Below are 27,726 nucleotides of genomic sequence, written 5' to 3' on the forward strand. Positions count from 1 at the left end.
ACTGTGTGTGCGTCAGTTATTAACCCTAACGTTACTCTCACATGGATGTTTTCCTTAGAGTGCGTTTCAGTGAGGTGACTGGCTCTTTCCCCCTCTCCTGGTCCAGCCCTCTGGGCTATAACCGGCTGGAGTCGCGCAGAGCGCACGGTAGTCGGTCGTCTCTGTCGCACGCGTGATGTCTCCTCTCGCTGTCCGCCTGCTGCTGCTCGCCTGCCTGGCTTTGCCTCTTTATGCGGTGGAAAAGGTGAGAAGCAGAGGCTACCGAAAGGATCCTGACGCCGACAAGGTAAAAGGGGTTAGATAAGATTACCGTGTAGCCGTTAACGACAGCTTCCAAAATAAGTAGACATGTGGCAGGAGAGGAGTGGACAGGTTTTGTGGCATTATAACTCTGGGAGAGAGAAAAAAAAAAGGCTCACGTCAACATGTAATTATTACACTCAGCTTTACCGTCATTTTGTTGTTTTTCAGTGCATCCCATTTAACATCCACTGACTATTTTGCCTATTTTTCCAACTCATTCTGGGCTTCTTTTTTCTAGCGCTATGCATTGCTACTTTTAAAGAATAAAGATTTATCCACATGTAGAATAGTGTGGACAGCAGCAAATCCCACTTTTGTAGCTGTTATACAATCAGCTGCTTTTCTATTATACTCCAGACCAGATCTGGCTGTCCTCCACGACTGAGTGGACATAAGGGGGGGACTAAACAGGAAGTTGTGGTCTGCCTCATACTGTTTGCTTGCCTTTGTTATCCATCCGACTGTTTGAATAGTTTATAAGTGGGTACAATTTGGGCAAAAAACTTGAATGTACGTTTAAAGCTGGGTAATATGATATTTTTAACAGTACCCAAGGCAGAGTTCAGCTGTTTAATTTCACAGTCCCACGATACCTATCAATCTTACATTGTTTATGCATTTCATAACCCTCAATGATGCATCTGTTTAGTGATTGAAGGAACCAACTGGACACACAGATGTCGAATCTTTTAGGAATCAAACAGAAATGAAACTAGTGTTTATTTTTCTGGACCCTGTCGAGCCCGCCCAAGCAGTTGCTCTTTAATATTCCACAACCGTGACCACAGTGATTTAATTTAAAAAAAGAAGAAAGGAAAAAAAAAACTTATGTCACCATCTGTGTCTAGTGCACTGGAAACGATGCCGAAAAACCCAACTGCACTAGACACTCTGGAGAAGAAAGATCTGCTTACTTGGCCAACATGGTAATCACGAAAATACTGCTTTGCATCTCATCGGCTTCCTTTCAATCTAAAAATCGCTCAAAGCTGAGCATTATACCCACGCTCCGCTCTGCATGCTCCAGGAGAGCTTCAGGCCCTGCTTCTGTGTTGACTAACGCATAAAATGCTCCTGATTCCTCAGCTCTTTGGGGCAATTGCAGCCTTTTAGTTTTCCAGTTACAGTAGCAGACTGTAGGCGACTAATATTCAGCAGGGCTGGAGTGTAATTCATGCAGGCAGCCAGCACCACTATAGAAAGAGCAGACTGGGAGCTAATATAAAAGTCAGCTGTGTGGCTAAGTGGACAGAAGATCCATTCATTACTCTGCTTTGAAAGCTCTCCAAAAATCTTAGTAAAACACCAAGACTTTTTCCTTACTGGAATATCTACCCAACTCTAAGACTAATGGGGAGTCCTTGGATCGTTTCCACGTTTTGCCACCTAATTTTGCCAAGTTGCATGAAAGCCATGCTTCCAGCTTTATTTAGTTTCATGCATACAAACCCACAATCTACTGGTGTCATCAGACACTTCCCAGACTTCTATACAGATGATGTCAGGTCTCACATCTCCAGGTTGCTCCAGTGTTAGCCGCGTAATGGCTAAAACAGACACTGGACCATCTGTTTCACAGCAGCTGACATTAAATGCTCTGACTCTCTAACTTTCAGGCATTTTTCAGATGTACATCATCTGAAATACTTTTTTTTTTTAACTTCACCCCAGAGATTCAAGTCTGGTTAAGATGTTGAAGCTGGCTGGTGTAAAAGCTCTTTGTTCTCCTCCTCTGCTTTTTTTTTCTTGCCCTAATGCCTTTTGGACACATGCCCCCCTCCTACTCTCCATAACTACTTCACAGATGCATGAACAAAAGGGCAACAATGACCTTCCAAAAATCTGCAAAATGCTTTCGGCTTTCATGCTTTTAAGGGCGAAGAGACATTTCTGTATGTCAACTTGTGTCCCTAATTGCTTACAAATGAAAAGCCACCTCCACCTAAAAAAAGCTTGAACCTACACGACACACTGCAATCTACTGGTCAGAGCGTCCCTTTGAGGATCACGTTAGGCAGATCTATTTAGATCCTCATTGTGTCTATATTTGCATGTGGTAAGGCTTGGCAAGCGCCCCCCCGTCTCTGTGTGTGTGTCTGCGTGGGTTTGAGTCAGCCTGAGTAGGATGCTGCGTCTGTTTAAACATAGCAGAAGGTTCAACGGGACAATGAATCACATTAAGGGATGAGTGGCCAGACAGCCACTAATTTAGGCCACTGCCGAGCCTTCAGTTCCTCATTAACAGCAGAGCTGTGTTTTGCTTGCTCGGCGGCTTCATGGTTGCTGGTCGTGTTGCTTTGGCTTGATTTGGATAACACGGCTTTTTGCACTTCCTTCAGCACAATTGTTTGTGTGATGTGTAATCTGGCTCCTTGTGTGTGATGGTTGGATGGATGGCAGCATTTAGGTGTCTGTGGTGCATGCAGTTTATACTTTCTTCCAGTGAGGATTTAACCTCACTGGAAGAAAGACAGTCTTAAAACAGGAAGTCTGATAACAATAGATTCTGTTGTTGTCACGTTGTTGTTGTATGGCTTTGTTTTACTATGAGCTTCCACCACTATGTCCTCTTCTCCTTGTTTCTTTTTTCAGTATGGTAGCTGCCTGCAGGGTCCAGCAGGCACCGCTGGAAGAGACGGTAACCCTGGGGCCAACGGCATTCCTGGGACACCTGGTATCCCAGGCCGCGATGGACTGAAAGGCGAGAAAGGAGAATGCGTTACTGAAGTTTTTGAGGAACCCTGGAAACCCAACTACAAGCAGTGTGCCTGGAACTCGCTGAACTACGGGATCGATCTGGGTAAAGTGGCTGTAAGTATCTCACTGTATCTGTGGGGAATGTGGACAATTACATCACAATTACATGTTATACACACACAGTTATGCTCCATTCTGCGTTGCAGGACTGCACGTTCACCAAGCTGCGCTCTGACAGCGCCCTCAGAGTCCTCTTCAGTGGCTCCCTCAGACTCAAGTGTAAGAGCGCATGCTGCCAGAGGTGGTACTTCACCTTCAACGGAGCGGAGTGCACAGGACCACTGCCCATAGAGTCAATTATTTACTTAGACCAAGGCAGTCCCGAGCTCAACTCAACCATCAACATCCACAGAACTTCCTCAGGTACGACACAGACTCTGCACAATACTTGTTCCCACCTCACAGTGCTAGTAATGCTATGGAAAGAAACATTAAGTGGAATTTCCTGTATTAATGTCAGGTCTTCATCCAAGTCCTAATTATGAAGAAGCGCAAAATATTTTAGCTCATAACGCATGAATAGTTGCACTCTTTTCGTTCATGTTGAAATGTTAGGAAAAGCAATAAACCCCTAAGCCAAGAGTGTCAAACATAAGGCCCAGGAGCCAAAATCAGCCCAGCGAAGACTCAAATCTGGTCCTATTGGACAGCTTTGGAAAATGTGAAGTAAGGCAAAAGTTTTGGACTTTTAACTGTATTTTCACAAGTTTTACAGGTTTATCAGTACTGATAAAGACCTCCCCCATGGCCATTCATGCTACACCAAAGTCATTAAGTAATAGATTTTTTTAAAAATTTCACAGTCAACTGTAGAAATTTCTTTACAAAAAAACAAAACAACGATACATAATATAAAAAAGAACATTTTCTATTTAACATGTCCATCTCTTACACTCTTAGCCTAAAGAATTGTGCTGACAGGTTTCTCTCTTCTATTACAGAAGCATTTCTTTATCATGTAGAAAAAAAAAAACTAGGATTACCTGTTAAAACTGTACTTTCTTTTCTTATTTTAACATATCTTAGGGATCAAATGTGCAATTAAACTTCTTTACACTGACAGAAATGGGAATTCCCCTGGTCAGGCTCACTTAAGATCAAAAGGTTTGACATCCATGCCCTCAGCTGATAGCATCATCAGAGTTGGAGTCAGGAGTTACCAATTATTCCAATTAGTGACACTAGATTGGAGGCTCCAAAGGTGAAAGCAGGGTGGTGGCACCATGATGTCTTGGAGCTCTTCTGCTGCCTCTGGGCCTGTACAGCTCACTATGCTGGCTGGAACAATAACTTTAAACATCAAAGTCAAGCTAGTGAAGAATGTCTTCAAAGAAAATCCACCTTTTAGAGAAACCAAGTCAGAGGACAGAACCGAAAGATAGGAATAACCTCAAGAGAGCCGTTCACAACAGACATCCTGAGAAGCAGTTGTGTGAAGAGTGGCACAAATTTCCTGTTGAACATTGTTTAGTCTGCTGCTGCTGCTAGAAACAGTTGGTTCCCACCAAAAAAAGAGAAAAAAAGTCCAAGCAGTAATTAAATCCAGTGGTTCACATGAAGGACATAAGGACGCTTAGATTTTGTAGTTTACATTTTTAGCTGTACTTCAGACCAATTCATGTTTTGTTTTTGTTTTTTTACACTAAAATGAAAACTGTGCACACTCCAGCAGCTAGTTTCCCCCATTTCTTGTAAAAATACATTTAATGTATTTTTAATACATTAAATCTTGTTTATTAGCCTTCTGCGACCTGATGTGCCAAGGCTGACATGGCAAACCAAGCCCCCTTCTTTACTGCGATTTGGGCGAGTAACAGCAGCTCCAGTTCTTTCAGAAACTGACAGATGAAGGGGGAACACCTGGACTCTTTCTGGAAAGTGCCCAAAAGGGCTTGTATAGATGTGTAGAACAGTTCAGTTCTCAGATTCACAGTATTAGAGCGTTTGATTCATGTGCCTTTTTAAAAAAAGACAGCTTTTTAAATGCATTTATGTACCCTACGCTTGAAGACAGCACAGAACGTGTGTGAGATTTACAGCCACAAACATGTTAGGACAACCTGTCTCAGCTGCAGGTTTTGGAGGGTTAAAGTATTTTTTTTTTTTAAAAAGAAAAGACTGGGGTTATTATACGGGGTTATATACTGAAACATCAGCTGAGAGCATCAAGTTTCTGCTCCTCAAATTGTTGATTGAGGAAGTGAAGAAGCCACAGCTTACAATTTATCACTTTTTTGCTTTGGGACTTTCAGTGAGGCTGGCTCTACCCCAGCTTCAGTCTTTTTGTTAAGCTAAGCTAATGAACAGCCTTAAATTAACTGCACAGACATGACAATAGTGTTGACTGCAGACACGAAAGATTTTACATGGTTTTAATTATTTTTTATTTCTGTTTTTAAACCTGAAAGGCCCATTTTTTCACCACTGTGTCAGAAAACCGCTTGTCTCGGCATTCGGTTTGGGTGTTCCCTGAAATTCATTTGCACCGTCTTCTCTTTTTTTCCCTCTCCGTCTCTCTCTCTCTGCAGTTGAGGGGCTGTGTGAGGGTGTCAAAGCAGGGCTGGTTGATGTGGCGGTGTGGGTGGGGACCTGCGCTGATTATCCAAGAGGAGACGCATCCACAGGCTGGAATTCTGTATCCAGGATTATCATAGAGGAATTGCCTAAGTAAGGAAAATAAAGCAATACGATTGGGAGGGACCTAGTTTTGGTAGTGTGACAGCATGTTATCCGACGCGCCACAATGATCAGGTGTGGTTTGCTGAGGCGTCACTGATGGGAACGTGAATGTTTTTGAGTTTTGTTTAAATGCTACACCCGTCGACAGGCCTACGAGTACTGTACTTTTCTGTCTACCGGAAATAAACTTTGTACTGTAGCTTTTTCAGCTTGTGGCTGCTGTTAAGAGTACAGCAACAGACATGGACAGTATCTTTAAACTCTGTACTCCTGTGACCTGTTTATATGCATTATTACTGTTAATAAAGCACTTCTTTTTTAAGGAAATGTTACTTCTCACTTCTGACACTATTTATAGTCGGTGTAGCAACAAAGTAACGTTTAATGTATTCACATGAATCAGGCCTGAGACTGCATTTAAAGCACATTTTAGATTTTATAATAAAATCTTATAAAGCACAGCTGATACAATGACAAAAACGTCAGGGAAAAAAATGTGTGAGGGCTCAAAGCTCTCATCAGGCAAATCATTTCACACACCTGCAACATCTGAACCTGAGCCGATCATGAATTTGATGTTTATAATGAAGTTTTTCATAGTTTTATAGTTGAGACTGTATCTCTCTGTTGCCAGAAAGCATAAAGTGTAAACAAGACTGCTGCATGATGAAATATTTCAGTCATTCACCTCTTTAGAAAAGACCCTCACGCTACCAGTATTTAAAAAAAACACAAAACAACAACTATTAAAGCAGCATTGTCCTCATAAAGGTGAACAGCAACAGACATGCTCCCTATAACTTAATTGTGCGTCTGAATCACAGAAAGATCTCTGCCATTTTTCACAGACTGTCAGAAAGTTGTATTGAAAAAAAGAAGAAAAACTGTTGCTGCTCCATTTGGCAACACTTATTTTCAGTGCACATGAGTGATTTTCACTTCAGCACATTTACACGTACTGGACGACGGCAGCTTGTTGTCGATCAATACGGTCCTCCCCTGCATCTCCTCCGCACGGCGCCAACGTGTCAGCACGAGTTTGCAGCATTCGGGGCAGTCCGTGCCCTGCTTTTAAAACCTCATTTATTTTGCCCGAGAAAAAAGTGAGACACGTTCTCGTAAACCACGAAGGTGATGCAACAGGCTGGGGTGACGCGGATCAAGTTGGGGATGATGCCTTTGTAGAAACCAAGGGTGCCTTCATTCCTGAGGAGACAAGTGGGAAAATGGTAAGCATCAATCATAACAGTCACTCGAACTGTGCTCAGAGCCTGAGACGGGGGCGGCACGCTTGGTCCCACTGTGAGCGGATTGGTGTCTTACCTCCACGTCCGTCTGACGACATCAATAACTCCGTTGTATCTATTGTGCTGGTCTTGCAGGCGAGCTCGCACCACTTGATATGGGTATGTTGTGGCCACGGCAAATATTTTGGATAATGCTGCCATTGTGATGTATTCCAATGGGTTCTGTTTCCACAGACAGATAAATGGAGGGAGGAAGAAGGGAGCAGAGCAGTGTAGGAAAACTGATGAGTCACTTGTTATCAACTGTGGGCTCTGTCTCATTAGACTCAAAAGTTACAAGCCTTATGGCTGAGTTTTATTAAACAATGTTTCCAGCCTGTCTGTGGCTCATGGTTAGTGACTCACCAGCTTTGCGTCTGAATGTGCTTTTCTGTATTTGTTGTAGTCTCTCTTGAGCTCTTCGTAGGCCATGAACTGCAGTGCTCCGTGAGACGTGCCGAGCAGACCGGGAACATAACCCTTTTAAAGACATACTCTGTAAGTCGATCTGACTTGACACTCAAATTCCCACAGTGCAACTTATCCACTGAAAAGCCCACAAATCTGTGGCTCCCCATCTCTTTGCTCTCTGTGTGTTTATACACCCCTCTGCATTTAATCATTAGTTAGTATTAATCTCTGGCTCTCTTCCACAGTGTGTCTTTTGTCTTGTCTCCCTCGCCTTAGTGAACCTGGCTCTGCTGGAGGTTTCTGTTAAGGGGAGTTTTTCCTTCCCACTGTCGCCAACTGGTTGCTATAGGGGATCGTCTGATTGTTGTGGTTTTTACTGTAGGGTTTATACCTTACAATATTAAGAGCCTTGAAGTGACTGTTGTTGTGATTTGGCGTTATATGAACTTAATTAAATTAAGGGCCCTTGGCCCTATTTTCTCTGGAACTTTAGATATCATGTTTCCGACAGCAAATTACAATTCAATATTGTTAATGAAGAGGCTGACATACTGCTTAAAACCTCTACTACTGCATAAATGGGTTGTGTTTTTCAGCTAGAAAGGCAGCTGATGCCCTCTAGTGGTGATTAAAGTCAACAGCGCCTACGAGGTCTTCAGTATTCCTATCAAAATAAGCAAAGGTGAGATCTGAGGGGATATTCAGAGCACATTAATTTGTCTCCCCACTTAGAAACACGAAAAAAAGCAAAATAATTCAAAAAGAAAACACGCCAGAACATCACTGAGCAAACCAACAAAAGCTGCACCAGGGCTGAGGTTTCTTTCTTTAACAATGAGTGTACTTACTCCCAAAATATGGATATGAAATATGAGTCCTAATCACCACTGAATGTTTGGTGGTAAACCTAATGATCCCCAAAGCACACAAACACACCATGTTGTTATCTAAGCGAGCAACAGCACAGTCTCTCCTCTGACACCAGCAGGTAGTCTGAAAACCACAGTGGACTATTTTTTTGTCAGGTCTTTAAGGAATTGTTGCTAGTTTGCCATTTCAGTAACAAAGCTGAGATGCCATGCATGAAATCACAGTATGCATGTTTAAGCAGAACCAAACAAGTGACAGAAAAGCTGCCACAAACGAGGGTTATCAACTTGTTACATTGAATCTCACCATCTGGGACCAGGGAGACAAAAAGGAGCACGGAAGAGGAAATCATGTCTACAAGTGTTACTCAACAGGGATAATATGTTAAAGAAGAAGAGTTGAGAATAATTATTTGTAAATAATAAAGACTACTAGAACATTCTGGCATTAACAGGTGTAGAAAAATCTCCCAGTTTAAGCCACCCCTCCCAAATGTTTAAACTTGCTAACCAAGAAATCTTACATCATAAGGAACACCAACACACTCATGTCTCACCTTGTAGAGTCCAGACACTCCTTCATGGCGGTAGATCTTAACCAAAGCATCAAACATCCCCTTGTACTGCTTGGTATTTCGGTCAGCACTGTACTGCAGCACCAACCGGGTCTTGGTCACCCAGATTGGGTTGGTAAGGGTGAGTGTGAGGATGCCTAGGCAAGGACAAGAAAGGAACGGTCACTAGGAAGCACACGTGACTTCTACTACTTTATTAGACCCGTGATTATTAGCACACAGGCCCCTCAGTGAAGAGTCATTTACTATAACTGAATATCTATGACATGAAGAACAGGACCAAGGAGTTCACAAACTTTGAAGTGGTACAGGAAAAAAAAAAGACTTATGTGAAGTTGTGCTAGAGATCTCACACAAATGCCCAGCTGTTTGTGCACAGCACAGTTTGGAATTAGCTGATCATGTCACCAAAGTGAACAAGAAGCGCAACAGAGTGCACTGGTGCACTTTAATGCCACCCAAGCATCATTCTAACCTTCTCATTCTCATTAGAATGATGTGAGTGCCTGATGGGGAAAATAAATAAATAAATCACAAGATCAAATCAATAAAACATATCTGTTTTGGTTTCATTTTTTTATGCTGTTGATGGTAGCTATAAAACTTCCCCTGTCACTGGATTCTTCAATTTATTTCCCATGAAAACCTTGCAAAGGCTGTAAATGCCTTTTTTTCCCCATTCACACGAGCACTTGAGGCTGCCCTGAACCAGAAGTAACTAACTCCCTGTCAGTTACTACCCGTTTGTAGCAGTCGTATCTAGCTGGTGTTATTGACCATGTGCTGGTTATATGGTGGGGGAGTGGTGTTCTGCAGTGCGGCAGTGTTCAAACACGGGTAGTACTAACCAGCTTCAGCCGCTGACACCAGGTGTTCTGTGGCACTCAGTTCAGCCTGACGACCTTCCTTTGTGTACCCTTTGATTGCATTGTAGCTGTGAGGGAACAGGGCAAGGACAATAAGACATCTTGCAGTTGTAAAGTCATACATGCTGCTTTTTTCATTCATAGAGTGCTGTACAATCCCAAACATTATGGCTAACAGCTAGATTTTCCAGTTTCAGTGCAGCTAGCAAAACAACAAGCAGCCACTTACTGCTAAAGAGACAGACAGTGAAAGTGGACAGTATATCCTCGGTTTCTTAACATAAAACTCATTGTTACAGCCAGGGGCGGCATAAAAGTGATTGCCTTATACTCATTTTTAGTTTCAGTGTCCTTGTTTTCTTCTGACTTATCGATTCTGTCACTAGTAAGCTAACATAAACTAATGTAAGCCTATTAGCCGCAACCAACCAACGACATGAAGTCAGAAGATGGAGCTAATCCTGTTTTTAAAACTTTAACTTTAAGCACTTATCCAGCTTCACAGACAGTGTTACACCTATGTCAGTTTTTGCGAGCAGGGCTCCATGATGTAAATTAGCTTTTATGTGTAGTGTTTCATGTCCTCTTTAAGGCTTATAGCTTACGTACAAGAAGAAGTAGAGGCCCCAAGATGCACCAGCACCCCAAACGTTGGGTGTCACGCCTTGATAGAGTCCTCTCAGTCCCTCCTGCTGCCAGACACTCTTCATGCAGTGCAGCATGCCACTATACTTCGGTCTTAATTCAAGTCCATCACTTACTGCATTTAAAAGACATTACAGACCTTGAAGTCATATGATACGAATTAAACACATCATGGCAGTAGTTTCTCAGCAGCATCAAGTAAAGTCATAGCAGCATGGCACATCAGACAGTAAGGAAATTACTTTTAAAATTTCATATTTTCATTTTGTACCTGCAAACCTGATTTTGACCAGGTCCAGGGGATGAAGCACGAGCGTTGACACCACTCCCCCGCTGAGTCCCGCGATCAGGTTTTCTACCCTCACATGGCTAAAGACCTTCTGTAGTCGTCCGCCGAACGAGACAGCAGACACAGGTTTGCCGGGCAGTCCTGTCTCTGAAACGGGACCGTGATTTGGAGCGGAGCTCATGGGCAACTTGAGTAGCTAGCTAGATCCTACCGGCTAGTACTGTTTACAACACCGCAAGCACGCACCGTGTCAAAATGTAACTCTCTCTATAAAACTGAGGCGAGTTTACAAACAGTACGAGGACGGAAAAGCTTCCTCATATCTCTCCTGTGCTAATGACGCACCACGTTTCTAACATGCGGAGGTACCTCACAGGTGTAACGCACTCTCCAAGTGTCAAGTCGCAGAGCCAGTGCTCGACCTTGCTGTTATTATTAAGGAATGACAAGTTCCCGTTGTTGAAATAGTACTTCCGGTTAAAAAATTCAAAATAATTCACACGTTAAATAAGATAGTATTTATGCTTTATGTATTTATGTAGTCATTTTGCTAATACAAAAGTTAGGATTTTTTACGTGAACATATTTTGTATGATGGCTCGGGGGGCATGTTTGATAAAACTTAACTATATTAAAAATATACGTTTTCCACATAAATTACATAAAATCAGTGTGGCTATTCAAATAATGATTTAAATAGTGCTTTTACAGGCTTTCATATATCTTTTATTTCTTCATAATTTTGTAATTTTGAACTTAATTATTATGTCTATCTTATTCTAAGTGTCTTCGGTAAAGGTCCCTTGAAGTCCCCGTGAACCTTTCTCCGAAGGTTGGCCTTGGGTTTCCTTGACTTAACTGAAAACAAATAAACGAAAAAAGTATTTCCGGTCCTTCTCTTTCTAAATGTTGTAACTTTAAAACTCGTTTCTTTACTTGTGACTGATGCAACCATTGACTACAGTCAATGGATGCAACGAGGAGGACAAGACATCCCACAATGCAACGCGAGCTCGCTGACTCTCATCACTAGCAACCAATGCTATCAACACATGGCCGGTGTGTTCACTACTTGCTAATATTTTTGTTGCTGTAATTTTCCTTTTTCTGTAAGAGTGTGCCCCTTCGCTACCAAATGAAAGTTAAAGTCATCGCAAGGAACCCGGATGATTATGTCCGGGAGACCAAACTGGATATCCAGCGCGGTAAGTGAAACACTTCGGCTAAATAGCTAACAGCATACATACGAAAGAGCTACAGGGTTAGCATCTGATTAAAGCTACTGAAACAACAGTCATGCTGTTAATCTCATTTTGCATATCTTGTCTTTGCATTTAGCTTATTTGGAATTGCAAATTTTGCTTCACACATTTCTAAACCCCTATAATCTTATTATGGAACCTAAAAACAGTCTGTGATACATGAATTGGTTAGCATCAACATACCTGCATACTTAGATTTTTTTAATTAATGGAAATGCTCTTTTCTGTCAGCACGTAAAGAAGTGACTGCTGTGTGTTTTTAGTCCCCAGAAACTATGACCCCTCTCTTCATCCGTTTGAGGTGAGCAGGGAGTACACTCGGGCTCTGAACGCCACCAAGCTGGAGCGTGTGTTTGCCAAGCCTTTCGTGGCCTCGCTGGATGGTCACAGAGATGGGGTGAACTGTATGGCCAAGCACGCGAAGAGCCTCTCCACCCTGCTGTCAGGCTCCTGTGATGGGGAGGTATGTGGAGATGCATTTCCTTTTAATCTCAGCCTTTCTTGCAAACTGACAGGACTCTGCTTTTGGATTTGATCTTCAGGTGAAGGTGTGGAATCTGTCCAAACACGAGTGCGTTCGGACGTTTCAGGCACATGAAGGTTTTGTGCGGGGAATGGTTGTGCGTTTCTGTGGGACCTCTTTCTTTACGGTAACTGATCATCGTTTTGAAGACCTTTCCGAATTGTTTGACTTCATATTAGCTGACATCTAACGTGCCTTTTTTTTCTGCAACAGGTCGGTGATGACAAAACAATCAAACAATGGAAGATGGAATCACCAGGCTACGGAGAAGAAGAGGAGCCAATTAACACCATCCTGGGAAAAGTATGCTGTAATAATTTTGCTGTTTCATCGCATAGAATTGCATATTCATGTATCAGTGAAGTATGAATGAAAAAAAATGTCCCTTGTAGACTGTGTACACAGGTCTGGACCATCATCAGAACGATCCTGTATTTGCAACGTGCGGCCAGCAGGTGGACATCTGGGATGAGCAGAGGAGCAGCCCGATCCGCTCTTTCACCTGGGGTGTAGACAGCTTCAGCTCTGTGCACTTTAACCCTGTGGAGGTAAGACACCACGTGCTATATCTCACACACATGGGCCCCGCCCTCCAGTCATGTGACGAAAAAGATTGCTTGGACGTATAAGCTCACAAGTGTTTATGGCGACTTAAAGCCAACACATGTGCTGATAAATAAAGACAAGGGTTATCCTCTCCACAGACTGAACTTCTTGCAAGCTGTGCCTCTGACAGAAGTATAGTGCTCTATGACATGAGGGAATCTACACCACTTAAAAAGGTAAATCTCCCCTTACAGTTTGTGCAGGAATGTACCCGTTTATCTCCCTGTTAATTTACATGGATGTGGCATGATAATCAGCTACTTTTTGCTCTCACTTTCTTCTTAAGGTCATCATGACAATGAGGAGCAACACGTTAAGCTGGAACCCCATGGAAGCCTATTACTTCACATGTGCAAATGAGGACTACAAGTGAGTCTGGGAAAGAAACTCTGATTTAATCATATGATCACATTTTAGCTGGTCCTCTTTTTTTTTTCAGCTCGTAGAAACTGTTTTTTGTTTTTTGTTTTTCCTTTTCACCAGCCTCTACACATATGACATGAGGTACCTGGCCAAGCCCATCATGGTACACATGGACCATGTGTCTGCTGTGCTAGATGTTGACTATGCTCCCACGGGGAAGGAGTTTGTGTCTGCCAGCTTTGACAAGACCATCCGAATCTTTGCCAAGGACGGTGGACACAGCAGGTCAGTAATGCTGATCAAACTTTATGGTGCCAGCAAAGTGTTAAGAAAAATTGTACTGTTGTTGACTATGCTGTATAATTTGTGGTGTAATTAAATTATAGCATAAATCCTTTGGTTTGGTTCATAGCTTTGTTTTTTGACCCCCTTTGAGTGGGAATAACTAAAAAAAAAAGATGTAATTCTTCTGATGTTATTTCCGTTCATTCTTTACTTTCATGACTTTTAAACACTGCAGCTCTCACCAGACTGCCATGCCTGATTATAAACCAACTACAAAATGGATGTAGCAACCATGATGTCACCTTCTGGTTTGTGAAGCTCTGTATTGATGTCTCAGGATGAATGTTTTCACCTTCGCTCTCTTCGGTGTTTTGGGGCATTTTGTCAATCAAAATGTGTCAGCCAATGAGCACATCCTGGATAATCATGATTTTTGAAAGTTGGTGACCAAAATTTACAAAAGTCACTTAATGTTTTATGCAGTATTATCCAAAATGAGTGACTGAGCACGTAAACTCAGGTGTTTTCCAAGGTAAAGTCGGAGCGATGATTTTGCATGGACTTCTATGAACCTCAACACTGAGGTTTGGGAAGTAAAAATCCCATTCATATTCTCAATAGGGCTTTTGATTATGAGCCACAACATTGTAATCATCCAAAGCAGACGTAAAATGAGCTATAGTATTGAAATGACAGTATGTGCTCCTGTTGCAACCACAAGTCTGTATGATTAAATCTGAATGTCAGGTCAGGAACAAAGCACTGCACTAGATCTATAACTAGGCTTTGCATTACTTTATATACACAACACAAACTGCAAAATATATTCAAAAATATTATTATTCATCAATGTTTTTAACCATATAAACACTACAAAAAGGAAAAGGATTAAATTTGATAAGAAAGGTGAAGGACATCTTTATGTTTGTTATTCACCTTGTTGATAGTTTGGATTTGGGGTCAAAACTCTTTATATAAGGATTTTCTGATAAGACTGTGGAGAAAATGGATGAGGAATTTGGAGGATTTTAAATATTGGGTGGTCCCTTTTCCCTTCCATATGACTGCCAGTGTTTATGCAGCCACTGCTAATGGACCCTGATTGGCTTCACTTTTCAGACCCAGAAGCTGTATCCATCTTTTATATTGTCTATGGCTTTAATCAGGTACATGCACCTGTAGGAGGACTCGCCACATGGAAGCCATGTTGAAACATTTATGAACACTCTTTCTGGATTTTTTTTTTTTTGAAGCCTCATTTAAATGAACTTTAATTTAAACGATTATTAGCATTTCAGAATTCAGCATTGGTTTGACTTCCCAGTTCTCTCTCACTTAATGTCTGTAGTGCTAACTACTGACGGTTTGCTATTTAGCAAAATAACAATAGCTTCTGGCTAATTAGCATACAGTTATACATTTTATTAAAAAATGTTTTCAGTGTCACTTCTTCCTTTACATTTAAACACATTGTTTGAACAGCAACAAAAAAATATTCGCTTTATTTAGAAAAAATCAGGAGAAGACGAGGATAACGGCTCAGATAAGCTGTGTATTTTTACACAAAGCTAGCTAACATACTAGAAGCTACTAGCTGGTAGTGCTACAGTAATGAAGCAGTGAAGTGGCTCTTCCTCTCTGCCATGATATAATTTATGAACATCATAATACAATACTCATATTGCACATTATACAATGTTCATATCTCAATTTGAGTCTCAGTTTTAGAACTGTTACACAGCTAATGTTAATTGGCTCATATTTTATTTATTCAGGCTTTAGCTGAAGAATGTCTTTGAAAACGAATAGCAATAAATCAATCAATGTGTTTTTGCTGATGGCTTGAATTGATTAAATATTAAGTACATTATTTATTATATCTGTTAAACGTTAACGTAAATCAATTGCAAGTGTAATAATAACAGCTGTGAATTTTCTACTAGGATAATGTCAAAATGTTCCAAACACACCCTGTGAAAAAGGCCATGTGCTACACAGTAGCAGATTATGGCTGCTGGTTGATAATGAACCACAAAAAAACAAAGCTGTTGTTTGGTTTCTATGGGCCTTAATAGTACATGCTGTATTGTTTGTACTGTTGTCAAGCTCCAGAACAAATAGCTGTAGTAGTGTTACATTAGCTGCCAGCCGGACAGCATCACAGCATGGGCTGGTCAGGGCTTACGTGGCAATTAGTAAGTAGTCAGCAAGTAGAAATATAGTATTTTAGCATGATTTTCCCCCTTTTTTGTGAGATCAAAGCAGGTAGAGCACAAGTGTTACTAATTACTCTACTTATAGGCTCAATTCTGTTATGTAATCAGAAAGCAGATATTAAACATTATCGTGATACCTGTTTATTATGAGCTGTGTAACCACATTTCTGTAAACCCTCTTCTGTCATAATACAAGAGTTGTTTTGGTGATGGCTGGCTTATTAAAATGCACTTTATCTGTGGTTTGAAGAGTCTCTCTAGGTATTTCCTACCTACAGTAATTCCTGGCTTCTCTTTGTTTCCTTTGCAATTTTTAAAAAACTAAAATTTAGGGAGGTGTATCACACCAAACGCATGCAACACGTCATCTGTATAAAGTGGTCTGCAGACAACAAGTACATCCTGAGCGGCTCAGACGAGATGAATATCCGACTGTGGAAAGCCAACGCAGCCGAGAAACTAGGAGTGGTGAGTCTGCCCTCGTCTTCTCTCCATTATTCCTACTGATTTCATATCAAAGGCAACTTGCTGCTTCTTGGCAGCTTTTCGGGTAATTCCTCATCACGATGTCTACCTGCCAGTGGGCAGCTGTATTTTCCTCAGCTGTCAAACACACTGTATCTTCCTCCTTCACTTTATTACCTGATCGTGTTTTATGAGTTAGCTGGATTCTTCGACACCGCTGTGGCTCTGCGCCTACCTTCAGCAGTGTAAGAGTGGGTGACTGTGCCAGGAGCTACAGCACTACTGTTGCCAAGTGCCCTGATGGATGCTGACTTAGGGTAGAATCACTCTCAATAAGTACAATGTACCGGTTGGCACAGGGGCTCCTGTGGGGGGGTGGGCAAAAAAAACTCAGCGCTTGTGCAGTTATTTAACAAATCATCAACAAAGCATTCTCCCAGATTTCCACTCCAGCTGTCTTTGTTAGAGAGCGCTGCATTCATTTTTTTATGTAGGTTTTGATGGCAGAAATCAGCATTTATATTGTGTTATTCTCAATCCTGGTCGTGGCTGACTCACGACGATCAGCTGCCTCTCGCGTGCCATCTCCAGCAGCCATCTTTCATTACTAATCGGATTCACTCTCGCCTATTCTCTTAATGCAGGCTCCGAGTGGAAAACTGGCCTGCTTTTGGCACTTGTTCTACTGTAACTGTGTAAGGGGAGATTTATTTGCAAGCTTTGCACTTAAAGAGATCAGACAAGGGCTGCTCCTATCAGCAGTTTAAAATCGGCCAATCACTTAAAGCGGGGGGCCACTCTGAAAATAATGAAGCATTAACATTCAAGTTGTACTCAGATGGTCTTTAATTATCAGGAAATGCTGAAACGCCGACTCGAGGCTTTGTCTGTGTCACCGTCAGTACAGCACGCTGCACTGACGGGGAGTTCTCTATCTGATGCTGCACATCACTCCCTTTTTCCCCTGCAACTGTGTACACTTTGACTCCAGTTCTAGCTTAACCCTTTGTATTTTAGACCAAGACCTAAAACATGTTAAAAGAGTTAACTCAACTGAATTATTGATGCTCACATGCTTTACTTTTTGAGTCAATAACATGAAAAGACAGTGCTTGTGATTTATTTTTTATTTTTTTAAGGCGTTTACGGTCTGAAACAAGCTCTTATAGCTTTAAGAGTTGGGTTTTGCTTTCAGTCTATTGCATCTTGTTATAACATTCTACTTAATCAGTTGATAGCAGATATTAGGAAACGTGGAGAATTTGATAAAACATAAGTCAGACAAGAGGGAAAGCAGCACAGCAGCAACAGCTGTTGGTGTGTACACTGGAGACTTTAAGCCACAGCGCGACCACCAAAAGAGAACAGAGCACAATACACGGTGACTGAAGTTACACATGGATAAGTCGGAAACATTAAAAATGGTTTGGGATTACACAGACGAAACAAAAGCAAATACACACAGGTATCCACAGCCTGTCTGTGGAGTTTGGATTAAAGTTAATGCAGACAGCTAAGAATATATAAACTTTGCACAAAAAGTAAGAAAATTTGCGTTTGGTCGATGACTTCTTTGTTGTAACGGTGCGTCTTGTTAATAAATCTTATACTGTTGGAAAGTTTCCCTTCTTAATGGTGCCACATTTGTAAGGAAAAAGGCATCAGTTGGTTGAGCTGGTTGGTGATGACAGTCAAGTCCCTGATTAGCAGAACCAGTGAGCATGGACCCTGCTACAACGGTCACTTGGTGTCTGTTCCAAGCATGCTACATGTGACTAACCTCGATAGGGTCTGTGCCATAGAGCAACTTCAAGCTGATGTTCTACAAAACCAAGTTTCAGAATTATTCGAGTGAGCCCTAGTACCATTTCCAAATTGAAGGCCAAGTTCCGTATAACCAGGCATGTCAAGGAGACAGGCTGTGAAGTAGGTGTCCCAAGAAGACAACAAAGCGTTATGTTCAGTGACTAGTCTGGATCTGTGTGTGACAGTTGGCTCATAGGGTCAAAGTGTAGAGCTGTTTCGTAGTGGAATATTTCTCACATTGCTATTTTTTTTCTTTTTTACTTTTACCTCACAATGAAAGCACGGACGTAATGAAACTCTCAATTTGGTTATAAGCCTCTTTGGCAGTCTGGATGTGCATTCTCTCTAAACACCAGTAGGAGGCCAGCTTAGGTGGTTGCAAAAGGAAATCCAGTTATATTAGAAGTCTGTGGGGAAAGTGATCCCGACTCTCATTAGTTATGAGAAGCAGCGGCCTCACTAAACACTTTCCAAATTAGTCAGTTGACAGTTTTAGGACTTTGTTACAAAACGTGGTTCATTTTGTAAATTATAGTCTAGTGTAAGGTTAAAAAAAGATAAAGTGGGGTGTGAATTTTAGGATCTCGTGTGTGTGTGTGTGTGTGTATAAGGTTTTTAGTTTAGTTTTAATAGCAGTGGAAGGTTTATTGTGGTGGCGGTTTCTGCAGAGGGCTGGGTGGGTATAGCTTAAGTTTTCAGAGCCTCAGCAGGATTACAGTTAATACTGACACCATGTTGTGCAGGCCCCTCAACTTTGGGTTGACAGGATGACTAAATGACTAAATAGATTCATCTGTTTTGCCAACAGTCACTGTCACACTGTCCCTGTGCAGGTTTTCTCTGGGAGCAGCTGTCCCTATGTTACTCGCTCATCTCAAGCGTCATAACCCCCCTCACTCCCCCAACTGTAGTGTGTCATGCTTTGTTCTCACACCTCACTGTAACTGGTTAGAAAGTTTGGTTTAGCTCATAAGAGCCTTGCTATGTATGATCCCTCCAAACCAAAACCTATGAAATGCATAATTTTCTACTGTCTCATATTTTGAATGTCCTGTTGATTATGCAATCAGTGTTTAGTATTTGTATCCAGGGGAATTAGTCTAGTACAACAGGATCAGCATCTGACAGCTCTTCTCTAGCAAATTGAATCTGAGACAAATCATTGCTTTTAATTAGAATGAAAGCCTTCTAGGGGAGCAGCTCCAGCCAGTAAATGCTCAACTAGCCAGTGGTTTTTATGAGCAAGACTACGAGGGAGGGATATTGTTGAGCTGGTGTCTTTTACTTTTTAACAGACATTGATTCAGTTTTGAGTGAACATGTTGTCAAAAAGAAGTTACTGCTTAGTGTATTGTCCAACATTTTATAACATTAGACAACATGCTGTAACTGCAGCTCTAAACAAGCACTGTTAGAATAGCAATTTAACAAGTCCACTGAGCACGTTCTTGTTTGTGGCTGAAAGAAGTCACCACCAGTATTCACTGAAAAAACCTGTATTTAATTGCACATCATGACTGTCTCAGAGGAGATATTTATGTAAATATATTTACTTTCTTTCTCAGAGTTAGACGAGAACTATGGTAGCACCCGTGTCTGTACACTAGAGTGTAAAGCTACTGCAAGCAGTCACTTATGTTACATTAACACAGTAAGTGGATGGTTTACGGTTCCATGGCGATGATATATAAGAGAAGAGCTGGTTGAAAAATATTACTTTATTACCAGTGTGAATTCTATGAAATGCTTGGCATGTTGAGATGACTTACTAATCTTGTCCATTCATTTTTAATTTCTTTTTTAAAATGAAATTCTTTGCACAGCAAAGACAACAACTTCCTACTAAGCAGGCTGTATAATAGCCACATAATCTTCACCTCTGGGTTTATTCTTTAGGTTCAGAGTATGTTAGCAGCATATGTTGTGAAGAAAAAACACTGTTAAGTAGCATTTACTGATCTTTTTTTGTGAATGGTCTGATAGTGTGTCACCTTGTGTCTCCTTTCTAAATGTGTCCTCTGTTAACGAAGGTAGAAAAGGAAACGCCTTAACTTAGCCACCGATCTATAACAAAGTCCACCTCACAGCATTAGTTTGTTTCTGTCCATTGGACATTTTCAGATCTCACTGTGAGTGCTGCAGATGTGATCTGTTCTGCTTCCTGCCTTCCCTGCTTGCTCTGTGGTGCTTGATGGGGCTTGTATATTTCTCCTTGATTCTGATTTGGTCAGCTTCACGTCTACTTGTAAATATTATATCAAATTTACACATAGACTAAGCCTTTCCTTGAATTCTATTTTTATATTTAATCGTTATTCTTAAAAATGTTAAACATCACTGAGGTTGGAGCAGATAGAATTTAAAACTGACTCTCACCTTTACACATGTATTTAATGAAATACTTGATTATAATCCATCAGAATTGCCAATTTCATAATGATAGCACTGTGATTTGGTAAATTTGTTTATTCAGTTGTCATTTTTCCAGGTTTCCAATAGGCTAAACTATTTTAATGTAGTTCTTTACTAGTCTTCTTGACCAAAGCGCTTCAAGTGCACACATTCACTACAATGTATTACATAGCACTCGCATTACAGCTTAATCTGCTGTTGCTATAGCGACTTAGGAGCTTCAAATTGATACCATAGGTGTATCTACTAAAAATCCCAGATGAGTTCAAATCTCACTGACCTTGACCTTGAGGTCAGAGGTCAAGTTTTCTTGACCTTGTAACTTGAGAACAAGGCGACGTGTGTGTGTGTGTGTGTGTGTGTGTGTGTGTACTAGGAGGCTGAAGGGGTAGCAATGACCACCACCAGTATTTTTCACAAGTGATTGGTGGTGTGAGCGCCTAGGGTAACCATGGGTTAACTCAGTTAATAACTTTCTACAACCACTTATCCTGATTGCCGATGTTGGGGTAAGTGGATCCAGATAATAGAAATATACCCTGGATATGCTGGGCTTGCTTCATAGTACAGGGCCCAGTTCTGCAATAACTTGAATGCCATGTTTTAAATTAAACGGAAATAGGAATTTCCGTTTAACTGGTCTGAGGATGGATTGTTTTATAGCTCCATGCCAACGAAGCAAACCTGAGCTGCTGGTGGTCATGCAGTGTGAAAGCTGCAGAAGGGCAACCAAATTTAACTTGTGGAATTTGTCTTCCAGGGTCAACAGTGACCCCAGTATACATTTTCTCCTAACTGTCGTCTTCTCTCTTTGTCTTCTTTGATGTCTTCTTTGATCCCTCAGTCATCTCCTCTCCTAATTTTTTCATCGTTTTTAGAATTTGTTTTATGTAATAACTTCTTCCTCTCTGGTGTGATATAGCTGGCCCCCAGGGAGAGAGAAGCTGCCAACTACAGTCAGAAACTAAAAGAGAAGTTCCAGCACCACCCACAAATCAGGCGCATCGCTCGCCACCGACATCTACCGAAGACCATCTACCACCAGACCAAGGAGCTGAGGATTATGAAGGAGGCTCGTCGTAGAAAGTACGCATTCATTTTCTACATAACACAGAAATTGATTTTGTTGTAGGAGCCACATTAAAGTCACTCTTTATCCATGATGTCAGGAAAGGTCTGACCTAAAGCAGTCACATCAGCCTGATGGAAAATGCCACAGATGGGACTGGCCTCTATGACATGGTCTCAGTTGGCATTAAATACTCATTTATATGCTGGATTGATTGTCCTAGTTTGCTCTGCCGTCCAGTGATTCATAGCTTTTTTTTCCCCTTAATTACCGGGAGTATTATGATACGTCAGACATGTGTTTGAACTGTGAATGATTAACTATCTGTGCTTTATGCATTATTTTCAGAGTGCATCAGTGTAGTCTGTGACGTAGGTGTTAGGTCAACAGTCTCATATTCAGTCACTCTCCTCACTGTTTGCTGTTCTCTCCCTTCCCCGTCCCTCCATCCTTACTTGAATACTCTCACCAGAAAGCTTCATTTCACATTCATGGTTCCTTGTGTCATTTTTCAGGGAGAGGAATGTTCGCAAACACAGCAAACCAGGAAGCGTTCCCGTGGTGTCTGAGAAGGAGAAGCATGTCGTCACTGTGGTGAAGTAGGCCAAAGCTGAAGAAGAGAAGAACTAGAGACTGAGATTTCATCTATATGGATATTTTTCAGATTTCTGAAGAAGATTGAACTTGACTGTTGTGGAAAGGAAAAGGACATAGACTATAAAATGGATTCAGACCAAGTATACTTGGTTAGGTTTGGTTCTGTTTCACACTTTGCTTTGTGCAAGTTTGCATTTCTCAACCCAGGAGCCACCTTGGAAACCCCTAACCCTTGGAATCACTGATGTTCAGCATGATGCATGATAAATGGATGCGTCATTTTCTGTGAATAAAATGTAACAAAATGTGTTAATTTCCTTTTCAAACTGCCAGAGATGACTTTCATCACAAAGTCACAAAGCAAAGATATTTACTCTGAATTCTGTCCATTTCCGCCCCAAAGTAGCCCACATATATAGGTAACTACCTACCTTTGGATGTTGTCTTCAAAATGAAATTGATGGATTTCCATAAGTCTCAGAAATTGCAACTGTTAATTGATCCCGTGAATATTTCTTTTAAAGCCTAAAAAGAAAACCTAATCATAATTAAGTGGTAGATTTGTTTCCATTTTAGCCTTTTAACTGGACAGATTACATCCTAGAGTTTAATACAAAATTCTTACAACCAAAAAAGTGCAAGTAAGTTGTTTTTTTTTCATGTTTGGAATACCACATATCAGCTTATGAGCTGTTCAATGTAATATGCAGATGGCTCCACACAGTTTTTCTGATGTATATTTATAATAAACTTCATTATTTGTACTTGGGAAGAAACTATGAGCTCAGTCATTCACAAATAAAACTCAAGATCACTCTTGTTTTGACTTATTACGGCAGATCAAGCCGCTTGTGGTAATTGACTTTAGAGCCCTATTAGGTAGAGCCTCTGCCCTCTTAATGTTGTCCTTCAAATCCTACAAACAAGTGGCAGAGGGAAACTGTCTTTGGAACAGTGATAGAGGTCAGGAAGAGGAATGTGTAGTTGTGGAGTCAGACCTGAGAAATGTCCAATAGGATAAAAGTCACCCAGATAAGAAAGGCCTTGCAGGGAGTGGTGGTACAGACACTCCTAGATCAAGGTGTGTGGAACTGCTTTGGTCGTAAAATCAGATTAATATAATTTAATGTCATTTAAAAATATGCCTGCAACCAACTTTTATTCGAAATGGCTCACGTCACAAAACACTTGAAACGAACTGCAGATGTTGCCTTTAAATCCCTAAAGGTGTCTATTTAACATACATTGAGCCAGTAGATATAATATTGATATTAATATTCCTGTTTGCACTGTGCAGTGCACCAGCCTTGTGTAGCCGCTTTGCCTCTGTTTTCTTGCGCGTGTCCCTCAGAATCTCTCACGTGATGTGGCATCAAAGCCGGCGTGTGCCGCAAATGGTGCATGAAAGCAGAACCGCCGCTGCCACACCTGCAGCGGTTACGATCATCATCGCCGGTCATTTTCCCCATTCACCTCCCCACTTTACACCCCCACCCACACTTTCACGGCGCTCATGATCTGGTTGTGAAATATGCATGACGATGCTCATCCTGCTTCCAGCGGTGCTCCAGCTGCGCGCCGCTCTTCCACTCCGCGTTTTAGCGGCCACTGTCAGCCTGCTGTCAATGAACATCCAGCGCGTCCTCTCGGCTTTATTCTTCTACGTGTTTCCATTGCTCCGCCTCTTCTTCCATCTCTCTCTTCTCTCTCTCTCTCTCTCTCTCTCTCTCTCTCTCTCTCTCTCTCACACACACACACACACACACACACACACACACACTCATACACAGTACTCCCCTCTCTCTCTCTCTCTCTCTCTCTCTCTCTCTCTCATTGCATCCATTTTTGTGCATTAAAGAAATCTCCAAGAATTACTAACCTGGAGGAAGGCGAGCTAAGCAGAGTGACGGAGGAGGGTTAAGGACCCCAGAGGCAGACAAATAAGGACGGACCGGGCATCTTTTATTCCAACATGCGAGTGAAGCCCCTCTAAGGGATGGCAGCGATGGGTTAGACAGGATTTAACATGACTGCAAAATAAAAGGCAAGAGCTGTCTTTCTTTTTCTTTTTTTCCCCTAAGCCTGTGTATTTTTCTACTTTTTTAAAATCCCTGGATGGATGGAAGCTTGTGGTTGGAATACCTGAAGGTTGTAGCCTACAGCCTATGCACTCTTGTTTCTTTTAAGGGCATCTGCTTCTTTCTAATCTTTGACTCGCTCTCAAATGCTGGCGTGTAAAATTGGCTTGAATATTCCCAGCTCGGTCAGCTGCAGCGTATTTGATAAGTTCACCGCGAGCATTGCACTAGCTGGGGATGAAGCCTGTAGTTCCTATTTTGACGCTTATTCGCACAGCACGCTGTAATAATAATAATAATAATAACAACGGTAATAATAATAATGATGATAATAATAATAATGTTCATGATACCGCTAACCAAGATGTCATGCTGTCGGTAAGCCGCGGTGCCTTTTGCAAACCACACCAAACCAAACCGAACATTTAGCGGCTTTAACACTAAGAAAAGAACGGTAAATAAATAAATAATAGCGGCCACGATGCTGCTGGTTGACGGTGACTTTCTCGTTTTTTAGCCACTGTGTGTAAAAGATGTCTGCTCCACACGGGCCCCGGGGCGGCCCTGGCCCTGCTGCTGCTGCTCCCTCAGCGGCCGGCGCCATGCCGGAGATGCCGGACCTCAGCCACCTCACCGAGGAGGAGAGGAAGATCATCCTCGGCGTCATGGACCGACAGAAGAAGGAGGAAGCGAAGGAGCAGTCTATGCTAAAGTAAGCGGAGAGAAAGAGAGGGTGTTAACAGGCGGTGTCGGTGCTGTTTGGTGAATAAACCTTGTGTGTTTGTGGGTTGTCATTAGACACAGCGTGTGTACATATCTCTGTGAGATACTGGTGGCCGTGTTGACTCTTGACTTCCAAGCTAGAGCTTTTCGCTGTCGACCACTAGCGGATAGTAGGCTACCGGAGTGATTATTACAAGGTCCCCTCTCGCCTGGCTGACGGTTCTTGACCCCCCCACCCCTTTTAGAGCCTTTCCTATATTATTCTACCAGCTTGGCATCAATGCTGTAGTGCAACATGAATTCCAGGCGCTTTCCTCCCACTTTGTTGTGGCTGTGGCTATAGCTGTAATGGGTTGGGTTTTAGCAGCGGCGCCCGCCATTTTCACGTAAAAAGCACGCCAAATAGCTTAACCTTTCCCCACGAACGTCACCGAGATTACACAATATGACACTGGAAAGATCATTTAAGGTGTCCTTTGTGGCGATGGGGCACGCTGGTTTGTGTGTGTGTGTGATTTCAACGTTAAAGTACCCCTCCTCCCGCTCCTCTTGTGTACAGATGCCGCTCGGAGCTGTTTCAGCACCACAGCGCTGTCCACTGTAGGGTTTTAGCTTCTTTCTTTTTTTTAAGGTGGACCGGAGTATTTCCGCCATCATGGCTCTAAAACTATCACCGCCTGAGCCATAAATCTCGTTTATGGTGGGATATTACCCCCGCTCGTCTTGACCTGTTATAAAGAAACACACTCTGCTGATGGACTGTTAATTAAAAAATGGCTTTGAACCCGTTGGGATTTTTAAGAGAGAGGGTTATAAATGTGGGCCTTAAATGTTTCCATCCTGTTGATTTTCTTGGGGTTTATCTTTTTCTTCAATGAAAAGCTGCACACACTTTTGGTGCTGCATCGTTTTTACTATTGTATTAGAATGCAGCATAAATATCCGATTGCAATTTAGGTGTAAAATGGTTTTTTGTTTTGTTTTGTTTTGGGGGTTTTTGTGCCTGAGAGCTGCAGCAGGCTGACTGGTGTTCAATCCATCCTCTCAGCAGGTGCCAGTGATTTCAGTGTGAGGGATGTGTGGCACTATCACTGGGAGCTCTTTAGAAGGATTAGAGCTATTGTTTTTTTTCCCACAAAGGGTAAATATTTGCAACATTCCTAATGGAGAGAAAGTTGTGCAATCCCTGCCCAGTGCTGCTGCATGATGAACATGACTCATGTTCTCCAAGACACGGCTACCTCAGCCGCTGCGGTGCGTGCTGGGTGATTCATCTAGGCTTTTTCCGCCTTTCCTCCCCTTTCACTGTCTCCCCTCATCCTCCCTTACTCCCCAACAGCGGCATGTTTTTCCTATTTCTCTTTCTCTGGAGGTAAAGGGAGATTGTCAGTTTTAGTCACTCTTAGTCTGACAGTGATGTCAAAGCCTTGTCATGACTGAGCATGGGCAGAAGAGGCTGTTCTTTGCGACAGGCGTGACTGGCTGTCTCACCATAATGTTGGGTAACTTGATGCACACCACACAGGCTGAATGGACACCAGATGTTGGGAGGTCAAAGAGGCCTTTGTTTGAGTTGCTTTGCATAAGAATCACTCTGTGTTTTCTTTTCGGTTTTCCCCTTTCATGCCTTGGTTACTGTGTGTGTTTGTGTGGGTGTGTGGGTGTGGGTGCAGGTGGGGGGGTCACATCATGTACTGAATTACATGTGGCAAAAGAGGTGGATTTTACACTGAAGGGTGGCTGGCACTGTTTTGCTATCTATTGAGACTCTGATTTGACCGTCCGACTATTCTGTGGCCTGATAGTAAAGTTTTCTTTCATGCAACAGGATATTGGCTCAGTTTTAGAATGCCTCTCTATACATATGTGGTGACTCATCATGATTCATCAAAACAGTAGATCCCCACTTTCTTTACCTATGAATCACACAAGCAGAACATATCCTGGAGTAGCATTAATATGCTCAGCCCTGGCGTAGGTACAACCGCAGCGGATTAACTTGTCATTGGATGGTTCGTAGCATTTCTAGCAGTGTTGGAAACAAACACCTCCACACCGCAACAACATCTAGCCCTGCCTGTGTGGCTCATGCATCTCTGCTGTCGCAGTCCTGGTCCGATCCCACAGCAGCTCTGATAGCTTTTCTGGAAAGTGGCAGCTTGAACATTGAAGTGTGTAATATAACAGAGGGAATCCTGTGAGGATGGAGGGATGGATAGAAGAGAGAAAGAGAGAGAAGCCTCCAGCTGCAGGGCCTGCCAACTTGCTGTCATCTCACTGGAGGTGCCACGGTGTGTGCGTGTGCTGAATATGTGCTGCCCCAGTGAAAAGTGTATAAGGCAGCGGCATACATATCTGTAGCTTATTTTCTTTCCCCAGAGGCTCATCAAAGTTGTAGCCTTTAAATCATATTTCAGTGCATAATTCTAACATGTCTACCTATAAAAGACAATTAAGCATATCTCCAGGTCCATTTGTTCCATTATGGAGAATCCTCTGGAGCTATCAACTATCCTAGCTTTCCATGGTTCAGTGAGCCCCTGAACACTACAGTAATGATGGCTATGGGACCCCCACTCATGTAGACACTCTGTGTCTTACAGCAAGGTATCAGCTGCCTATGATGGGTTACCCACAGAAT

General features: G+C 42.1%; 4 protein-coding genes across 7 annotated transcripts in view; 3 read left to right on the plus strand and 1 right to left on the minus strand.

Moving 5' to 3' along the window:
- The first annotated feature begins 42 nt into the window (after window positions 1–42).
- LOC116320629 (collagen triple helix repeat-containing protein 1) lies at window positions 43–6,234 on the plus strand. 3 transcript variants are annotated; one of them, XM_031740286.2, is made up of 5 exons: window positions 43–286; window positions 1,152–1,229; window positions 2,896–3,114; window positions 3,207–3,423; window positions 5,589–6,234. In XM_031740286.2, the coding sequence occupies exons 1-5, from the start codon at window positions 176–178 to the stop codon at window positions 5,729–5,731; spliced, it is 768 nt and encodes a 255-aa protein (XP_031596146.1). In that variant the 5' UTR covers window positions 43–175; the 3' UTR covers window positions 5,732–6,234. The 3 variants fall into 3 exon arrangements, with proteins under 3 accessions (XP_031596146.1, XP_039475332.1, XP_031596147.1); XM_039619398.1 differs by lacking the exon at window positions 1,152–1,229 and having other exon boundaries at window positions 46–244; XM_031740287.2 differs by lacking the exon at window positions 1,152–1,229 and having other exon boundaries at window positions 51–286.
- Window positions 5,642–11,107, minus strand: LOC116320645 (mitochondrial folate transporter/carrier). 2 transcript variants are annotated; one of them, XR_005614815.1, is made up of 8 exons: window positions 10,663–11,107; window positions 10,356–10,506; window positions 9,729–9,814; window positions 8,863–9,017; window positions 7,392–7,505; window positions 7,063–7,208; window positions 6,699–6,945; window positions 5,642–5,723 (listed from the first exon to the last, which is right to left on the minus strand). XR_005614815.1 is itself a non-coding variant. In XM_031740313.2 (7 exons), the coding sequence occupies exons 1-7, from the start codon at window positions 10,859–10,861 to the stop codon at window positions 6,819–6,821; spliced, it is 978 nt and encodes a 325-aa protein (XP_031596173.1). In that variant the 5' UTR covers window positions 10,862–11,107; the 3' UTR covers window positions 6,156–6,818. The 2 variants fall into 2 exon arrangements, 1 of the variants encoding a protein (XP_031596173.1); XM_031740313.2 differs by lacking the exon at window positions 5,642–5,723 and having other exon boundaries at window positions 6,156–6,945.
- A 519-nt stretch (window positions 11,108–11,626) lies between these two features.
- dcaf13 (ddb1 and cul4 associated factor 13) lies at window positions 11,627–23,048 on the plus strand. Its single transcript, XM_031740291.2, has 11 exons — window positions 11,627–11,885; window positions 12,206–12,405; window positions 12,485–12,592; window positions 12,679–12,768; window positions 12,858–13,013; window positions 13,170–13,247; window positions 13,358–13,440; window positions 13,555–13,719; window positions 16,268–16,403; window positions 21,541–21,704; window positions 22,203–23,048. Exons 1-11 carry the CDS (start codon window positions 11,816–11,818, stop codon window positions 22,288–22,290), a joined length of 1,338 nt encoding a protein of 445 aa, XP_031596151.1. The 5' UTR covers window positions 11,627–11,815; the 3' UTR covers window positions 22,291–23,048.
- A 1,530-nt stretch (window positions 23,049–24,578) lies between these two features.
- The window catches only part of rims2a (regulating synaptic membrane exocytosis 2a), a 139,122-nt gene continuing 135,974 nt past the window's right edge, over window positions 24,579–27,726 (plus strand). Inside the window, exons 1-2 of the mRNA XM_039619950.1 lie at window positions 24,579–24,672; window positions 24,880–25,074. Coding sequence (XP_039475884.1) covers window positions 24,896–25,074 — 179 coding nt within the window. The 5' untranslated portion in view covers window positions 24,579–24,672; window positions 24,880–24,895. The remainder of the gene's footprint in view (window positions 24,673–24,879; window positions 25,075–27,726) is intronic.

This window comes from Oreochromis aureus, linkage group 11, assembly GCF_013358895.1.
Source record: "Oreochromis aureus strain Israel breed Guangdong linkage group 11, ZZ_aureus, whole genome shotgun sequence".
Lineage (NCBI taxonomy): Eukaryota > Metazoa > Chordata > Actinopteri > Cichliformes > Cichlidae > Oreochromis > Oreochromis aureus.

Bases quoted from the DNA above. Each gene is read 5' to 3' on its own strand.
- LOC116320629 (XM_031740286.2), top strand. From the start codon at position 176: ATGTCTCCTCTCGCTGTCCGCCTGCTGCTGCTCGCCTGCCTGGCTTTG. The intron at 3,115-3,206 runs GTAAGTATCTCA...TCTGCGTTGCAG, and splicing joins TCGATCTGGGTAAAGTGGCT to GACTGCACGTTCACCAAGCT. The intron at 3,424-5,588 runs GTACGACACAGA...CTCTCTCTGCAG, and splicing joins CATCCACAGAACTTCCTCAG to TTGAGGGGCTGTGTGAGGGT.
- LOC116320645 (XM_031740313.2), bottom strand. From the start codon at position 10,861: ATGAGCTCCGCTCCAAATCACGGTCCCGTTTCAGAGACAGGACTGCCC. The intron at 9,018-9,728 runs GTTAGTACTACC...GTCCTTGCCTAG, and splicing joins GGTGTCAGCGGCTGAAGCTG to GCATCCTCACACTCACCCTT. The intron at 6,946-7,062 runs GTAAGACACCAA...TTGTCTCCTCAG, and splicing joins GTCGTCAGACGGACGTGGAG to GAATGAAGGCACCCTTGGTT.
- dcaf13 (XM_031740291.2), top strand. From the start codon at position 11,816: ATGAAAGTTAAAGTCATCGCAAGGAACCCGGATGATTATGTCCGGGAG. The intron at 13,441-13,554 runs GTGAGTCTGGGA...CCTTTTCACCAG, and splicing joins TGTGCAAATGAGGACTACAA to CCTCTACACATATGACATGA. The intron at 21,705-22,202 runs GTACGCATTCAT...GTCATTTTTCAG, and splicing joins AAGGAGGCTCGTCGTAGAAA to GGAGAGGAATGTTCGCAAAC.